This window comes from Ovis aries, chromosome 1 (assembly GCF_016772045.2).
Source record: "Ovis aries strain OAR_USU_Benz2616 breed Rambouillet chromosome 1, ARS-UI_Ramb_v3.0, whole genome shotgun sequence".
NCBI classification, from domain to species: domain Eukaryota; kingdom Metazoa; phylum Chordata; class Mammalia; order Artiodactyla; family Bovidae; genus Ovis; species Ovis aries.
In genome coordinates, this window is record NC_056054.1 from 136,110,616 (window position 1) to 136,128,583 (window position 17,968).

Consider the following 17,968-nt stretch of genomic DNA (forward strand, 5'->3'; position numbering starts at 1 on the left):
AACTTGTGCTTGTTCAAATCTTAATCTGAGTTACATCAACTACGTATAAAGGTAAAATACCCTGATTACTACTGTAAATTTGAATCTCTAAAAATTTTCTAGTCTTATTATACTTAATACTATACTTACTGTGTCCATGTATGTTTTGCACATAACTTCTCACAGAACTAATTCTAATCTTCCTTAAGGAAATGACAATACATTTTGGCAGCATTTTAAACGGCAATTTATGTTTTCAAATATATACATATATTTTCCTTTGAATGTCTATTTCCATTTTGTGAATCTTATTGGCTCTAAACAGATATAGTAATACTCTAATGAACATTTTTGGTTTCAAATACTTGCAATAGAGTGAGTGGGGTTGGGAGACGCAACACATACTGTAATGGGTGGTTGAGTTCTGGATAGCCCACTGTAATGCATCCAAAGTGCCAATAGTGTGTCTTTTTAGATATATAGGATTCACAACAGACAGCATTGCTATAGATTAAATTATGTATACCCCATCATATTAATATGTTAAAGTTCTAACCTCCCATGTGATTCTATTAAGAGATGTAGCCTTTAAAGAGGTAATTACGCTTACATGAGGTTCTTAGGATGGAGTCCTAATCCAAAACGACTTATATTTGCATAAAAAGAGGAAGAAGTACTTTCATAAAAAGAGGAAGAGATGTGTGCACACAGAAAAAAAGGCCATGTGAAGACACAACAAGTAGGTAGCCATCTACAAGCCAAGCAGATAGGCCTCAGGAGAAACGAATCTGCTGACACTTTGATCTTGTACTTCCAGACTTCGTAACTGTGAGAAAACACATTTGTGTTGCTAAAGCCACTTGGTCTGCATCATTTTGTTATGATAGCCCTAGCAGATTAATACAGCCTTTATAATGAGAAAGATAATTAACAGTATGTTGACAATGCCAATGTTTAGCTGACCCACCTCCCAGATATAATACTTTTCATTTATTGATGGTCATGAGCCATATTCTATCTAATGAGACATAATTCTAATTCTGCTTGATGTAGCTTTTGAAAACTGTGTAGAGTCTGCTGGAAAAACAAATTCATCTTAAACAGCTTGTTGCTCCTTTTCATCCTTTCGCTCTCTTCATGTTCTAAATGGAGATGTGTGGGCAACATCTTAGTACACAATATAATCTATATGAAGACAAAAGCCAGCATGCTAAGGATGAAAGAACATAAGGGAAAGCAATTTGCACGTTTGACTGTATAGCTGAACAAAATCATAGCATTCGAAAAATATACATGCTATGTAATATAAAACTACTAATAGAGGAAGAAAAGATATAATCTGAAGTCACATTTGCTATCATCAGTCAGAATTAATGATTCTGGTTAAACTCAATAAAACATTTGTGCTTTTTCGAGTATCAACTCTTTAGATAGCCAAGCATAGCTTTTAGTTTTAGGTAGAAATTATACATACACAGAGTACTTTAAACATATTTTTACAACTTACTGAATTTCTGAGTTTGCCATGGGATTTTATTGAGGTTATCTATAAGTTCTTACCATCCATCTGTATTTTTCATCATAAATTTTGGGGGGCACAATGGTAGGCTACAATCTGCATTCATGTTCTTTTATCCCAGTTTAATTCCACTAATTTAAGCCTGTGACCCTTACATACAGACTTTCACTTTCAAAGAGTTTCCAGATTGCCAAGTAAGAATAACCAAAAAACTGGATTTGACTACTAAGATACCATTAGAATCAGAGAGAAACTAGTGAGCCACTCAGAGTTGTTTTGGAATGGGGGCACGGAGCTTCCATAGCAGATTAGCCATAAGACACACATAGCTGTTCATCATCCCCAGTATGAAACCTACAACAGAGAGAGGTCCTGGGAAGGGGATATCAATCAGAAATTTAAAAGCTTGAACTGAAGTCTAAACTTAAATATTGACATAAGCCACTCAAAATTAAACTCCCTTTTTTCCTACCTTTCAAAATTTAGATGTTTGAATTTAAAAGCAACAATATTATAACTTAGAAAATTGTGGATTTGTGGGAAAACAGTTAAAAATTCATCTACCTACTGCTGCTGCTAAGTCACTTCAGTCGTGTCCGACTCTGTGTGACCCCATAGATGGCAGCCCACCATGCTCCCCCCTCACTGGGATTCTCCAGGCAAGAACACTGGAGTGAGTACTATCAAGGAGCAATTGCACTGTTTTTAAAATATAATGTACTTGGAAAGTAGTAATAAGTTCAGTAAACATAAGCATGAAATTGAGACATTATGGGGCTAATCATAAACATTACTAACAGAAGGCAGAAAATTAAATTATAAATAATACACTCACTTAAATTTCCAAAGTATGCCTGATGTAGCAAAAAAGGGGGGATAATTTTCAACCTGTTTTGTAAGGGCACCATTACACTGACAACACAAAGCAAATACAAAAATGTCATCATGCCAACTAGGAAGCTAGATAAACTTTTAAATTTCGTGTAACACTTCAAAAATTACAAGAAATGAGCAGGTGATATAAATATAAAAGGATGTATATGAATTAAAAATGATAGTAGCATATGCATTTGAATAGGAAATAGGCTTAGGGGAACTTATTAAACACACTAAAGTGAATTTTGAAAGGGCGAAAAGGAAAACAAATAAATAGAATTGATATGCTATTATGGGGATAATCATGTTGCTGTTTAGTCGCTAAGTCATGTCTGACTTTTTGCAACCCCATGAACTGTAGCCCACCAGGCTCCACTGTCCATGAGATTCTCCAGGCAAGAATACTGGAGTAGGTTGCCATTTCCTTCAGGGGATCTTCCCAACCCAGGGATTGAATCTGCATCTCCTGCCTTAGATAGATTCTTTACCACTGAGCCAGGGATAATAATAACCATTAGTAAATAAACTTCACATAATTTAATATAAAATTGTGTTCCACCTTTCAACATATTCCACACTAAATACTCAATGCTTCTTATGGTAAAGCTGTTAACAGAAATCACCTCTAGTGAACTTCGGTATTATTTTTCAGATGAAGGTAGAGTCCATCAGGTGACTTTTCCATCACTCTGTAAAACAAGAGATCCTTCATTCCCTATATAGATGACAAGTCCCATGGCAGCTTTGAGTTGTCCAAAATCCCATATTAGTTAGTGCTAACTAAACTTGAAGAAATCTATTCCCTCTTTCTCAAGTTAAATGTGGCCATTATTTGCTAAATGCTGATTAGAGTGATTTATTTTTTACAATCCATTTAAATAGTAAGGGTACTTTGAGTTAATAAAATTTTAGTAATTCATAAAATTTAATTATGAAGTAATTTTGAGGTATAAATCCTACCTGAAGTAACTAAAGTTGAAAAAATAGCTTAGTGTGAAGTTACTAAAATCAAGTAGAATGGAAGGTGAAATATTCTGCTAAACTCAGAAAGAAAGGGAAAAATTATATCTCATTTCTGAAAAGTAGCTAAGATTAAAAAAATCACAATATGAATACCATGGCAAGAAATGAACAACATGAGATTTAGAAACCACATGAACACCATGTTATTTTGATTACCTATGCTTAGGTTTTATGAAAATAAGCAAACATTCTATAATATGTAATGATGAATTTCAGAAATGGAAAATTAGCATTTGAATTCCTATGAGAACTGTATACATTGTTTAAGAACAATGTATTTAATATGTATTTACTTCTGATATATCTATGAATTCATGAAAATTTAATGCAATTTGAAAATATCACAAAATTATAATAAACAGGGTACTTACACTTCTATATTTCACGATGTATTCTAAAATAGGGGCTCCGCCATCATCCTGTTTGGTGATACTTAGCTTAAAGCTCTTCCCACTGCTTGGCTGTCCATGTATGGATGGAGGACTCGGTTCACCTATATAAGCAATATAACATTCTTGATATTGGCACACATTTCATAGATGTAGAGATACTGTATTTTAATAAAAAAATACAGTCATATAACAAAATGTATAATATCATCCTGTGTTTACCATTTTCTATTTGTCCTTTGTTGTAATATAACTTTTGGCTCTCTTTTATCCATCCAAGAAACACCAACATTCATAAATCTAGAAGTATCATGCGAAAATTGTGAAATCTCAGAATCATATATATCATTTATACTGATGGGCAAAGGCTCTAAGAATAGAACTCACCGCATTACACAAGCCTTAAGCTTTATTTCTTGTATTGATAGCATACTATCATTTATTTTTCTAATATAAGTTTAATTTGTAAACATTTGTAAATATGTATTAACATAAACATATTAAGTCATAAAGCTATCTAAAATATATACCTACCAGAAATATAATAAATTAGCAATTTTTCATCTCTTCTAATGGACATTTTTAAGCTAGCTATTAATTTGAATAAATAAATTTTATGGTATCCAAACTATACATGGATTTCAAAGTTTTTTTTAAATTCTCACTTTATGAAAATACTAACTTTGGTGTTATTCTTCACACAAAGATGGTCTTATAATAAATATAATATGTTTAATATGAACAGAGTTCCACAGAAGTGGAAAAGGATCAGCATTAGTGTGAATATATAATGAAATGAGATGATTTATATGCTGTTAACATACTATGTTTTCTGTATATAAATTTAAGCTTCTATAAAAAAAGTACAAACATCTTAAAAGGATTCAATAAGAGAATATGAGAAAGACTAAATATGAAGAGTGGAGTTGCTGAGGATTATAAGCAGAGAAAGGATAGCTCTGTTAAAATGAGGTTAAGTCATTCTAGGGTAATTTTAGTCAGGAGGTAGGGTTTTGAGTCAAGATCTATTTGCAGAGGTCCTGGTGAAAAAGAGACACTGAAAAAGACTCTGGCATCAGGAATGGAGAATAAACAACATATCTGACATTTTATGATAACCAACAGAAAAGACTTGGTCATAAATTAAGACAATTATTGCAGTCAATTTGACTGCCCTAACATAAATATATAATAAGCAGAGGATTGCATAGATTGTCGTCCCAAACACTCTCCCAATAACATGAGAAGACTCTACACATGGACATCACCAGATGGTCAATACCGAAATCAGATTTATTATATTCTTTACAGCCAAAGATGGAGAAACTCTATACAGTCAGCAAAAGCAAGACCAGGAGCTGACTGTGGCTCAGATCATGAACTCCTTATTGCTAAATTCAGACTGAAATGGAAGAAAGTAGGGAGAACCACTAGACCATTCAGGTATGAACTAAATCAAATCCCTTATGATCATACAGTAGAAGTGACAAGTAGATACAAGGGATTAGATCTAATAGACAGAGTGCCTGAAGAACTATGGAGGGAGGTTTGTGACATTGTACAGGAGGCAGGGATCAAGACCATCCTCAAGAAAAAGATAGTAAAAAAGCCAAATGGTTGTCTGAGGAGATCTTACAAATAGCTGAGGAAACAAGACAAGCAAAAGGCAAAGGAGAAAAAAAAAAGATATACCCATTTGAATGCAGAGCTCCAAAGAATAGCAAGAAGAGATAAGAAAGCCTTCTTCAGTGATCACTGCAAGAAATAGAGGAAAACAATAGGATGAGAAAGACTAGAGATCTCTTCAAGAAAATTAGAGATATGAAGAGAACTTTTCATCTAAAGATGGACATAATAAAGGACAGACATGGTATAGACCTAACAGAAGCAGAAAATGTTAAGAAGAGGGGGCAAGAATACACAGAAGGACTATACAAAAAAGATCTTCATGACGCAGATAACCATGATGGTGTGATCACTCACCTAGAGCCAGACATCCTGGAATGTGAAGTCAAGTGGGCCTTAGGAAGCATGAATTCAAACAAAGCTAGTGGAGGTGATGGAATTCCAGTTGAGCCATTTCAAATCCTAAAAGATGATGCTGTGAACATGCTGCATTCAATATGCCAGCAAATTTGGAAAACTCAGCAGTGGCCACAGGACTGGAAAAGGTCAGTTTTCATTCCAATCCCAAAGAAAGGCAAACCCAAAGAATGTTCAAACTACCGCACAATTGCACTCATGTTACACACATAGCAAAGTAATGCTCAAAATTCTCCAAGCCAGACTTCAACAGTATGTGAACCAGGAAATTCCAGATGTTCAATCTGGATTTAGAAAAGGCAGAGGAACCAGAGATCAAATTGCCAACATCAGTTAGATCATCAAAAAAGTGAGAGACTTCCACAAAAACATCTACTTATGCTTTATTTACTACCCCAAGTTCTTTGACTCTGTGGATCATGACAAACTGTGGAAAATTCTAAAACAGATGGGCATACCAGACCACCTGACCTGCTTCCTTTGAAATCTATATACAGGTCAAGAAGCAAGAGTTAGAACTGGACATGGAACAATAGACTGGTTCTAAATTGAGAAAGGATTATGTCTAGACTGTATATTGTCACCCTGCTTATTTAACTTATATGCAGAGTACATCATGAGAAATGCTGGACTGGATGAAGCACAAGCTGGAATCAAGATTGCCAGGAGAAATGTCAATAACCTCAGATATGCAGATGAGACCACCCTCATGGCAGAAAGTGAAGAAGAACTAAAGACCCTCTGGATGAAAGTCAAAGAGGAGAGTGAAAAAGTTGGCTTAAAGCTCAACATTCAGAAAACTAAGATCATGGCATCTGGTCCCAACACTTCGTGGGGAAACAATGAAAACAGTGAGAGACCTTATTTTGGGGGGCTCCAAAATCACTGCAGATGGTGACTGAAGCCATGAAATTAAAAGACATTTGTTCCTTGGAAGAAAAGCCATGAACAACCTAGACAGAATTTTAAAAAGCAGAGACATTACTTTGCCAGCAAGGTCCATCTTGTCAAAGCTATAGTTTTTCCGGTAGTCATGTATGGATGTGAGAAGAATTGATGCTTTTGAACTGTGGTGTTGAAAAAGACTTTTGAGAATCCCTTGGACTGCAAAGAGATCCAAGCAATCCATCCTAAAGAAAATCAATCCTGAATATTCATCGGAAGGACCAATGCTGAAGCTGAAACTCCAATACTTTGGCCACCTGATGTGAGGAACTGACTCATTGGTAAAGATCCTGATGCTGGGAAAGATTGAAGGCAGGAGAAGATAGGGATGACAGAGGATGAGATGGTGGATGGCATCACCGCCTCAATGGACATGAGCATGAGACAGCTCGGGAGTTGGTGATGGATATGGAAGCCTGATGTACAGCAGTCCAAAGGGTCACACAGAGTCTGACACAACTGAGCAACTGAACTGAACTGATGCATAGATTATATAATGGTGTTTGCTCTGTCACACTCAATTTTCTCATATTTTTTAACAGTTTATTCAACATAAAGGAAATCTATACTATTTTTTAAATTTTTATTTTTAATTTATTTTGCTTTACAATACTGTATTGGTTTTGCCATACATTGACATGAATCCGTCCCGGGTGTACATGAGTTCCCAATCCTGAACCCCCCCTCCCACCTCCCTCCCCATATCATCTCTCTGGATCATCCCCATGCACCAGCCCCAAGCGTCCTGTATCCGGTATCGAACCTAGACTGGCGATTCATTTCTTACATGACAGTATACATGTTTCAATGCCATTCTCCCAAATCATCCCACCCTCTCCCTCTCCCACAGAGTCCAAAAGACTGTTCTATACATCTGTGTCTCTTTTGCTGTCTCGCATAGAGGGTTATCATTACCATCTTTCTGAATTCCATATATATGTGTTAGTATACTATATTGGTGTTTTTCTTTCTGGCTTACTTCACTCTGTATAATAGGCTCCAGTTTCATCCACCTCATTAGAACTGATTCAAATGTATTCTTTTTAATGGCTGAGTAATACTCCATTGTGTGTATGTACCACAGCTTTCTTATCTATTCATCTGCTGATGGACATCTAGGTTGTTTCCATGTCCTGGCTATTAGAAACAGTGCTGCGATGAACATTGGGGTACACGTGTCTCTTTAAGTGCAGTTAAACACTCCAAAACAGGATAGTAATAAGAAGGGGGATTCAGCAGTTATTCTTTTCCTGCGGTCACCATTGCAATGAATTAATTTAGTGGTGCCTTTTTCTCATACTTAGGGTCTATGTAATCCATGGAATACAGGCAATGGTAATGCTTCAGCAAAACAGAATGTTAAATTTATTGCACAGATACTTTTTTACTCTCTCTTTGAATATAGACTGAGCACTACAATCTAATTAATCAGACTGAAAAAGTAAGACACTTTCCTGATGGGAACAAATTTACTGTATATATTGCAGTGTGCCTTTTTCTCCTTGCTTCAGAACAAAGTTACTTTTTGTAAGTCTGACATGCCACCATCTTCAGCAGCCACTTCAACAAAGACATAATTCACTTTCTCAAAGTGTTGAAATGTCTCCCTGTATTTTAGTATCCCATTTAAGTTTGCAAGGAAGAGAATGACAACAGAGAGCAAAACACAGATTACTTACGGACTGGTAATGTTTGGAAAATTTCTATTTTACTATAGTCTCCTTGTCCTTTTCCATTTACAGCTGCAACCCTGATTTCATATGTTGTATTTGGTTCCAGATTGCTCAAAACAACCATTGCTAAAAGAAAAAAAGATATGTCTATGATTAATACATTTTAATAAGTAAAACAAATCAAACTATTATAAAGTTGAGTGGAACAGTATCACTGAATTAATTTTTCCACGAAATATCTGAATAGCGTAAGAGCTATACATAAATGGAAAATGATTTGTGGGCAATTGTCTTCTTCATCTCTATTTTAACTTTTTACCCAGATGCAATAACTTTCAAAGAAGAAAATTAATAGTTCCTTTCATGATACTTACATTCACAAAGTAGAAAATAAAAGATATTTTCTTTCATTTTTTCAATATTCAAGAATAAAAAGGATTTAAATAAAACATCTTTACTGAATGCGCCTCAAATATTTTGTCTATCCTAATGAAAGCTAAGATGTGTATTTATTGATCTATATCTTGTACTTTCATGTTCAGTTCAGTTCAGTTCAGTCACTCAGTCATGTCCGACTCTTTGCAACCCCATGAATCGCAGCACGCCAGGCCTCCCTGTCCATCACCAACTCCCGGAGTTCACTCAGACTCGCGTCCATTGAGTCAGTGATGCCATCCAGGCATCTCATCCTCTGTCGTCCCCTTCTTCTTCTGCCCCAAATCCCTCCCAGCATCAAAGTCTTTTCCAATGAGTCAACTCTTTGCATGAGGTGGCCAAAGTATCGGAGTTTCAGCTTTAGCATCATTCCTTCCAAAAAATCCCAGGGTTGATCTCCTTCAGAATGGACTGGTTGGATCTCCTGGCAGTCCAAGGGACTCTCACGAGCCTTCTCCTTGCTTGGGGCTGGTGCACGGTGATGACCCAGAGAGATGTTATGGAGAGGGAAGTGCGGGGGGGGGTTCATGTTTGGGAATGCATGTACACCCATGGTGGATTCATGTCAATGTATGGCAAAACCAATACAGTATTGTAAAGTAAAATAAAGTAAAAATAAATAAATAAATATTTTTTTTTTAAAAGTCTTCTCCAACACCACAGTGCAAAAGCATCAATTCTTCAGTGCTCAGCCTTCTACACAGTCCAAGTCTCACATCCATACATGATTACTGGAAAAACCATAGCCTTGACTAGACGGACCTTAGTCGGCAAAGTGATGTCTCTGCTTTTCAATATGCTATCTAGGTTGGTCATCACTTTTCTTCCAAGGAGTAAGCGTCTTTTAATATCATGGCTGCAATCACCATCTGCAGTGATTTTGGAGCCCAAAAATATAAAGTCTGGCACTGTTTCCCCATCTGTTTCCCTTGAAGTGATGGGACCAGATGCCATGATCTTCGTTTTCTGAATGTTGAGCTTTAAGCCAACTTTTTCACTCTCCTCTTTTACTTTCATCAAGAGGCTTTTTAGTTCCTCTTCACTTTCTGCCATAAGGGTGGTGTCATCTGCAATCTGAGGTTATTGATATTTCTCCCGGCAATCTTGATTCCAGCTTGTGTTTCTTCCAGTCCAGCATTTCTCATGTTAGGATGTTTCAAATCATAATACACCCACTCCCAGCAAACCTCATGTTATAGCAGAAATCCGCAGAGGAATGCTGCATCATTCATAGTCCTGGATTGTAAATATTTCTTGTGAATAAGTCATTGAAACTAATATTCTCTTTGAACCTCAGACTGACTTTCTCCAACCTCTTATACATAAGCCACAATAAAATATTCAATATCAATCAATGAATATATAGGTGAGTGGTATAGAGTTTATTGGAGATATGAAATTCAATATTTAGAAGTCTGATCTCCAGTATAAGATATTTGAGTCATGTCAAAGAAGTGTCATTCAGCCGATGGTTATAAAAGTGGCTCATTTGCTTGATAACCTCAAATCAAATCAAATTATTTTAATGCTAGCTTGAAGCCTGTCATCTCTCATATTTTTCTCTGAATTTCTTCTTGAGTATTTACCATACCAGCCCTGGATACAACACAACACAAAGGAGAAGAAAGAATCTGAAAAAGTACAGGCATATAAAATTTTATCAGAAATATTCCCTGGGTCATGACAGTCCTTTTAATTTGCCAGAAGGTTTTAAATACATTTGCAGATTTCAAAATTTTGCATCTTTACAAATACCTTTGGTGGAACTAATAAAATTCCATAGTTGCCTCTATCCTTACTGCTTTTGCTAAACAGAGTAAACATTAAAAAGCAGATGTGGAAATGCCTTGATGACCAATCAAAAGGAAGTTATGTCTGGTTTACATAATAACTTAAAGTCAAATGTGCAGTCAAATGTGCTCAGTCACTCGGTTGTGTCTGACTCTTTGTGACCCCATGGACTGTAGCCTGCCAGCCTCCTTTGTCCATGGGATTTTTCCATGGGATTTTCCTGGTAAGAATACAGGAGTGGGTTGCTGTTTTCTCGTCCCCACTCAGGGCTTGTACCGGCATCTCCTGTGTCTCCTGCATTGCAGGTGGGTTCTTCACTATTATGCCAGTGGGAAAACCTCAAAGTCAAATGATCAATTCATAATAGAAAATATAATCAATCATAAAAGATTAAATCATGAGTAATCAGGCACATATCTGTAAGACTATTAACATGAACAATGACTGAAGATGAGACAAAATGAATAAAATCCCAATATAGTTTATTAACCTGTTTTTGATAATTACATTATAATATATATTCACTAGATGACATTTTTCATTTTAGGTTGAATGAATATACTTAGAGAATTTGATACTTCTTGTGCTCCCTTCTTTTCTGCAATATTATCATATATACTAGATAAGGGTTAATGGCAAAAATATGGTTAAGATATCAACCAGACAGATATTAATCCAGTATAGATGTTTTAAAATCATTCAAAAGAATACATTTTCCATAATGAAATTTCCATTTTTATTTCTCATTTTCTCTACTGGGTAAGAAAACTGCACTTGCTTTAGAGAGCACACAGCCTTGTGAAAACCTCAGATGAAAACACACAGTGTCAAAGTTAAAGGAGGCCAACTGAGAAAAACCGGATTAGCAGGGGAATCCAACTGATTAGAAGCTGCAAGGATAAATTGGAAAGTCAGCCTTGAATTCAGTTACTTCCGAAAGGATTTTTTAGGAAACCCAAACACAGTTGGCTGGTGAGCTGGCTTCAGAGAAATATCAGCCCAAGAAAAAGAATTCATTTGCAATAAAGAAATGGTTAGTGGGAGATGAAACTGGTCATGGAAATGGAAAAGGACTCAAACTAAGAGTTAGGCAGCTGAAATGCTAAGAACTTCGAGTCCCACTGAGTTTAAGAGAGAAAGCTTCTGCTCAAGATCTGCATAAGAAGGAATTTAAAAGTTAAAATTGTGTCATATTTTATCATTTAATAAGCTAAAATATAGCAAATTTAAAATCAAAGTGGGACTTCCCCAGTGGCTCAGTTGAAAAATAATCTGCCTGCAATGCAGGAGACCCAAGTTCCATCCCTGGGTGAGGAAGATACCCTGGAGAAGGGAATGGTGACCCATTCCAGTATTCTACCTGGAGAATTCCATGACAGATCTGGCAGGCTACAGTCCATGAGACTGCAAATAGTTGGACATGACTGAGCAACTAACACGTTCAAAATCAAAATCAAAGTAAGCTAGACCTGCAGAGATTAATGCTTTATAAAAGTGAGTTTAGTTTTCAGGGGTTGTAACAAAAATGCATGGGCCCTTGGACAATCAGTAATGTCACAGAGTAGTTTGTGTTTGTAGCATGGAGACTTATGAGAGACTAGTGCAGAAACTAGCCAGGTTGTAATAACATTTGTAGTAAGACATTTAGTGATGCAGGCTTTAGATGCATGAAAGAAGTCCCATGGCTCTGGATATGATTCCACCACTGACTGAGGTTCAACCAAGTCTTAGGGCTGAGTTTTTCATCTCAACTTCTAAATCAAAACACTTTTATTAAGTTTTATAGAGACAAAAGTATAAAAAATTAGTTGAAAGTAGGTGTAGATTGGACTTCCCAGGTGGCTCAGATGGTAAAGAATCTGCCTGCATTGCAGGAGACCCAGATTTGATCCCTGGTGGGAAAGACCCCTGGCTAAGGGGATGCTACCCACTCTATTCCATTGTTGCCTGGAGAACACCATGGACAGAGGAGCCTGGTGGGCTACAGTCATAGTGATACTTATAAACATTTACACATATAATCTATATACAGAGTATACTACACAAGAATATAGGAAAGTTTGCCATAGATGCTTTTACTGCTACAGACAACTTTGGTATGCAATGTGTTCTCCATATTCTATGATGTAAAGATGCAGCCACTTACCATTGTTTTATTTATTTATTTTTGGCTGCACTCCACGGCAAGAGGATCTTAATTCCCTGGCCAGCAATCCAACCCATACCACCTGCAGGGGAAGCATGGAGTCTTAACCACTGGACCACCAGGGAATTCCTTTACCATTGTTTTAAAATCACAAGTTTAACTAACACAGCTGTGAGGGACTGGTAATGCTTATATTCAATTGTTTGTCTTTATACAAACAAGAAAAGCAACAGAATTTAAATCACACAATTTTAATTCCAAATGCAATTTGTCATTTCTTCAGAAGCCTGGAGGTCAGACTATTCATCTTTGTAGATTAAAAATGAATAACAATAGTGTTATCAAAGAATCAGAGCATATCAAATTAAGGAAAAAGCTGATATTACTTGGATTAAATACTTGAAGCCCATCTCCTACTACCCACCCCATAACTACACACATTAAAAAAAGGTACCCTACATGAATGATCTGAATGATTTGAGTAAAAGCTCTTTGTGGCTTGGATTGTCAGCATTCCTCTTCCTCTCATATTTCATAGAGATCGTGAGGCACTTTGAGTACCTCTCTACTTCTGCCATAGGGAGACTCATTTCTTGAATCACAGAATGATCAATTCACAATTGATTTTATCCATGTTGCTCTTATTAATATTTTTGTTTTCTGTGCTAAGACTCTTTTCTAATAACTGAATTTCACAGCAGAGCAATTTGAGGAGGAGAGAAGCAACAAGGGTACAATGATGGTGAGCAGTTATTACAACACTGGGCTAAAGGTAAAGCAGAGGGGGAGGCCTTTTATAGAGGACTTTGCAAATTATAGGGGAGCGACATGGAAGTAAACCGGTTAAAGCCAGTTTTGTCAAGTTTATATACAACAAGTCAGTCTGTTTTTGAGTTCTGACTCTAAAGGTTTTGGTACAATAACCCTTATTATGAGGCTTATTAACATTGTGTGAACATAAGGATTACTGTGTGAAACTGAAAGAACTCCATAAGTTGGGGCTCATTTAAAGAGAGGGAAAGGTAAGGATTCAGGGGAGGCAAAGCCTGTGTCTGTAATTTGACTTGTCTTTCTTAAATGAGAGGATATATATGTTAAATTGTCCATAATTTACTGACGTATTATCAAACATAAGGTTTCTGAATACACAAGGTAGGGCTTGAAAGCAAACCACCACTTGAAATACAAAGACCTTGTACTCTATAATAGAGCCCCTCAAATTATGAAGTTAGTTAATGAAAGACTTTCTTTTCCCCAGTGTGTCCATACAATAGAATAACAGAACCACAAACTAAGGTGTGGGATGGGTTCTTTCTCTATAATTTATTCAAAATTCAAACTCAAAAATTAGGTGAAAGTAGGTCTAGATTACAAACCACTAAAAGTTCTCTAAGGACAAATGGCAAACATTTAAGTCTTTCATAGTTATATTCATGCTGATTTAGAACCATAATGCAATTCTTCTGAAAATTATAAACAACCATGAATTCTCCTTTGACATGGCAACAAGGGCAAGTTCTATAAAAACGCTGGTTTCTCTCACTAATGTAATGTTTCTGATTGATTTAAATATAACTGTATTTTATAAATGGCCATTTTGTTATCTGGCTATAAATGTAAGGAGTTCAGCAAATACATGGCAATAATGTATTGAGATACACTAAAAAACAGTGACATTTTAACTGACAAATGAAAGGAAAATAGAACTTTTTAAACATTATTTTTACAAGTATGGAAATGATATTACTAGAGAGAAAAATTTGATTTGTAGTCTCTAAGAAGAGAATTGAGTTTTATTAAAAGAAGTTGAACAAAATATATTTTGTTTAGAAAATGGATTGTCAGTTCCTCCCTTTGGCTGTCAAGAGAAGCAGAGGCTATTGAATATTTACAACTCTCAGAGTGAGGTAAATTACATGTTAATATTTACAAACTAATTAGGTTTAGCAAAAGTCTAAAGTTAGATGAAAATTTAACCTTACTCTCTTCACTCTCTTAAACCCCAGATCTCTCCATGGGTTTTTTGTCCATGGGTCATTCAATGTAGAGATAAGGACTCCCTTGGTGTAGAACTGCTGTATCATCCATCTAACATAGAATTGTTCAGGTTATCACAAACTTGGAAAACATCAGATAGCCTGAACAATCACAAAGCTTGTCTAGGATAGAACTGATCATTCCAAATTTCACCTGCTCTTAATCTCCTCAGATAAATCTGTAAATATAATGAAATCCCCAGAGTTCCTCATCTGAGATTCAACTTTTGTTGTGTAAACAGTTAAAATAAGAAACAAGACAAGATAGCTTTTTTTGGAGAGAGAAAATTGTCTTACTCCTTTCTGCAGAAGTTTACAACAGGTTTGAATAAAAATAAAAGTAATGTTTTAACATTTATTTCCATAATGCCTAATTTTGACCTCAGTTATTCTTTACATACATGAAAATAATACATTGGGATTATTCACTATTAATGCAAAATGTCTTCAAGTTTTCTTAAGTGGTTTATGCAAATACTCATCTCAGTTCAACTATATTTTCATGTATTCTTGAAAGTATACATTTCATTTTTGCACAAATTATATAGTCTTTAAAGATTCCGTCAGTAGCAAAAGAATATGATCTCACTTTTTAAAACTATCTTAAAGATTTTTACAGATCATAATATATAAGTTGTTTAAATACATCCTATGGGCTTCCCAGGTGACACAGCAGAGTCAAAAGAACCTATCTGTCAATACAAGAGACAAAGATGTGGGTTTGATCCCTGGTTCGGGAAGATTCCCTGGTGTAGGAAATGGCAACCTACTCCAAAATTCTTACTTGGGAAATTCCATGGACAGAGTAGTCTGGTGGGCTATGGGGTTGCAAAGAGTTGGACATGACTGAGCATGCACAGATATAAATATATATACTATTAATATAAATAAGTATAGGGATATATTATTTATAATAAATAATTCAAATGAATATATTCCTTGATGAAGAGTAGAAAGAAAAAGTAAATAATCATGTACTATTTGTGTTGGGCTTTAACTAAAACAATATATTGATGACACTATTTTAAAACCACAGCTCATCATTTCTGAATTTATTTAAGTTTCTTCTTTCCTGTACTGCTTTTCATGTTCTTTTTCACTGTGAGCATAAACGATGCATAAAAACAATAAAACAATTTAACAATTGTCTTGAATTAAATAGCTTCTCCTTGAAATATACTTTTTGCTAAAACCTTGTTTAAAATAAAGAATAATTTCACCAAAATTATTTTCATAAACTATTCATAATTTTTACATTTAAAATATAATACTTCTTACCACGTAGAAATTATTCATCTAATGGAGTTTGACTGATTTTCTTTAGGATCCACTTAGTATATAAATGATGATAGATAAATAATTACCAAAATTTATCTTCTATAATCTAAAGTAATAGTTTTTTATAAAATACCCATTAGAAGTATCTTGAATAACTAAAAGTAATCAGAATATTATTTTTTTCATTCACAAATATGCTAATTTCCCAAAATATCTGAACAAAATTACGTTTTTATGTTATAAACTTTTTTGTTTTTCTCCTTTTTTGCGGGGGGAAGGATTTAGGAGCTGAAGTTAAAGCTTTTGTAACTAAATGTCCCTCTCTGCACCATGGCTATAAAAACTCAAAGCCACATTTTAGCTATTTAACCTCTTAATAAATGTTATTAAGTCTGTCTAGTCAAAGCTATGTTTTTTCCAGTAGTCATATATGGATGTGAGAGTTGGACTATAAAGAAAGCTGAGTGCCTAAAAATTGATGCTTTTGAACTGTGGTGTTGGAGAAGATTCTTGAGAGTCCCTTGGACTACAAGGAGATCCAACCAGCCAATCCAAAAGGAAATCAGTCCTGAATATTCATTGGAAGGACTGATGCTGAAGCTGAAGCTCCAATATTTTGGCCACCTGATGCAAAGAACTGACAAACTGGAAAAGACTCTGATCCTGGGAAAGACTAGGTAGGAGGAGAAGGGGACAACAGAGGAAGAGATGGTTGGATGGCATCACCAACTCAATGGACATGAGTTTGAGCAAGCTCTAGGAGTTGTTGATGAACAGGGAAGCCTGGTGTGCTGCAGTCCATGGGGTCTCAAAGAGTTGGACACAACTGAGTGACTGAACTGAATCGAATAACAATTATACATATTTTTTATGTTATCAATTATGCCTTCTACTTTGGATTCTGAATGCTTTACTGAGAGAAGCTTTCTATTGTAAGATTCTTATGGCCAGAACACATAGCACACATATTGTATGCATTGTCTCTTGCCCTCACAGAGCCTACATATTTCAAATGCATAATGAGAAGGCAATAAAGAGTTTTTGAATTGACATTTTAAAACATATGCTAAATAAAAGCTTACTTAAAAACTGATCCTAAACAGACATTTTCTAAATCTACACTTGTTATCCTTGATCCCTAGTTTATTCAATTTATTCTTGCATTACTGAACATTTAAAGAACATTTTACTTCCTCAAATAAAATGGTTTGTTTTTTCAAAGAATCCACCACTCAAATTCTATTTGATGATATATGATTGTATACCTAGACAAGTCCAGATCTGTTGTATCCTTCATTTCACAGATAAATAAATGCGGGCTCAGAGGATCAAACAGTCAAGAAGTAGCAAAGTGTGGATTCTATCTTAAAGCTTTGCATTGTCCCACGCAATCTCAGACTGTAAAATCAGAGTTCAGAAAATCACTGCAACCAAGGAATCCAAAAAGTCCTCATAAACTCAAAAGTGAGGAAAATGTATCCTCTCTCAAAGACATGGGGCTCCCCTGATAACTCAACTGGTAAAAAATCCACCTGTAATGCAGGAGACCCCAGTTCGATTCCTGGGTCGGGAAGATTCACTGGAGAAGGGATAGGGTACCCACTCCAGTATCCTTGGGCTTCCCCTGTGGCTCAGCTTGTAAAGAATCCACCTGCAATGTGGGAGACCTGGGTTCAATTCCTGGGTTGGGAAGATCACCTGGAAAAGGGAAAGGCTACCCACTCCAGTATTCTGGTCTGGAAAATTCCATGAACAATGTAGTCCATGGGGTCACAAAGAATCAGACACGACTGACTGACTTTCACTTTCACTCAAAGACATTAATTACATATAAA

The 17,968-nt window shown here is 35.7% G+C and overlaps 1 protein-coding gene across 2 annotated transcripts in view; it reads right to left on the reverse strand.

Moving 5' to 3' along the window:
- NCAM2 (neural cell adhesion molecule 2) overlaps positions 1 to 17,968 on the reverse strand; it is a 607,059-nt gene that overhangs the window by 60,888 nt on the left and 528,203 nt on the right. For both annotated transcript variants that reach the window (XM_042230005.2, XM_042230008.2), the window contains exons 13-14: positions 8,454 to 8,573; positions 3,769 to 3,890 (exon numbers count right to left, since the gene is read on the reverse strand). In XM_042230005.2, the coding sequence (XP_042085939.1) occupies positions 3,769 to 3,890; positions 8,454 to 8,573 (242 nt within the window). The remainder of the gene's footprint in view (positions 1 to 3,768; positions 3,891 to 8,453; positions 8,574 to 17,968) is intronic.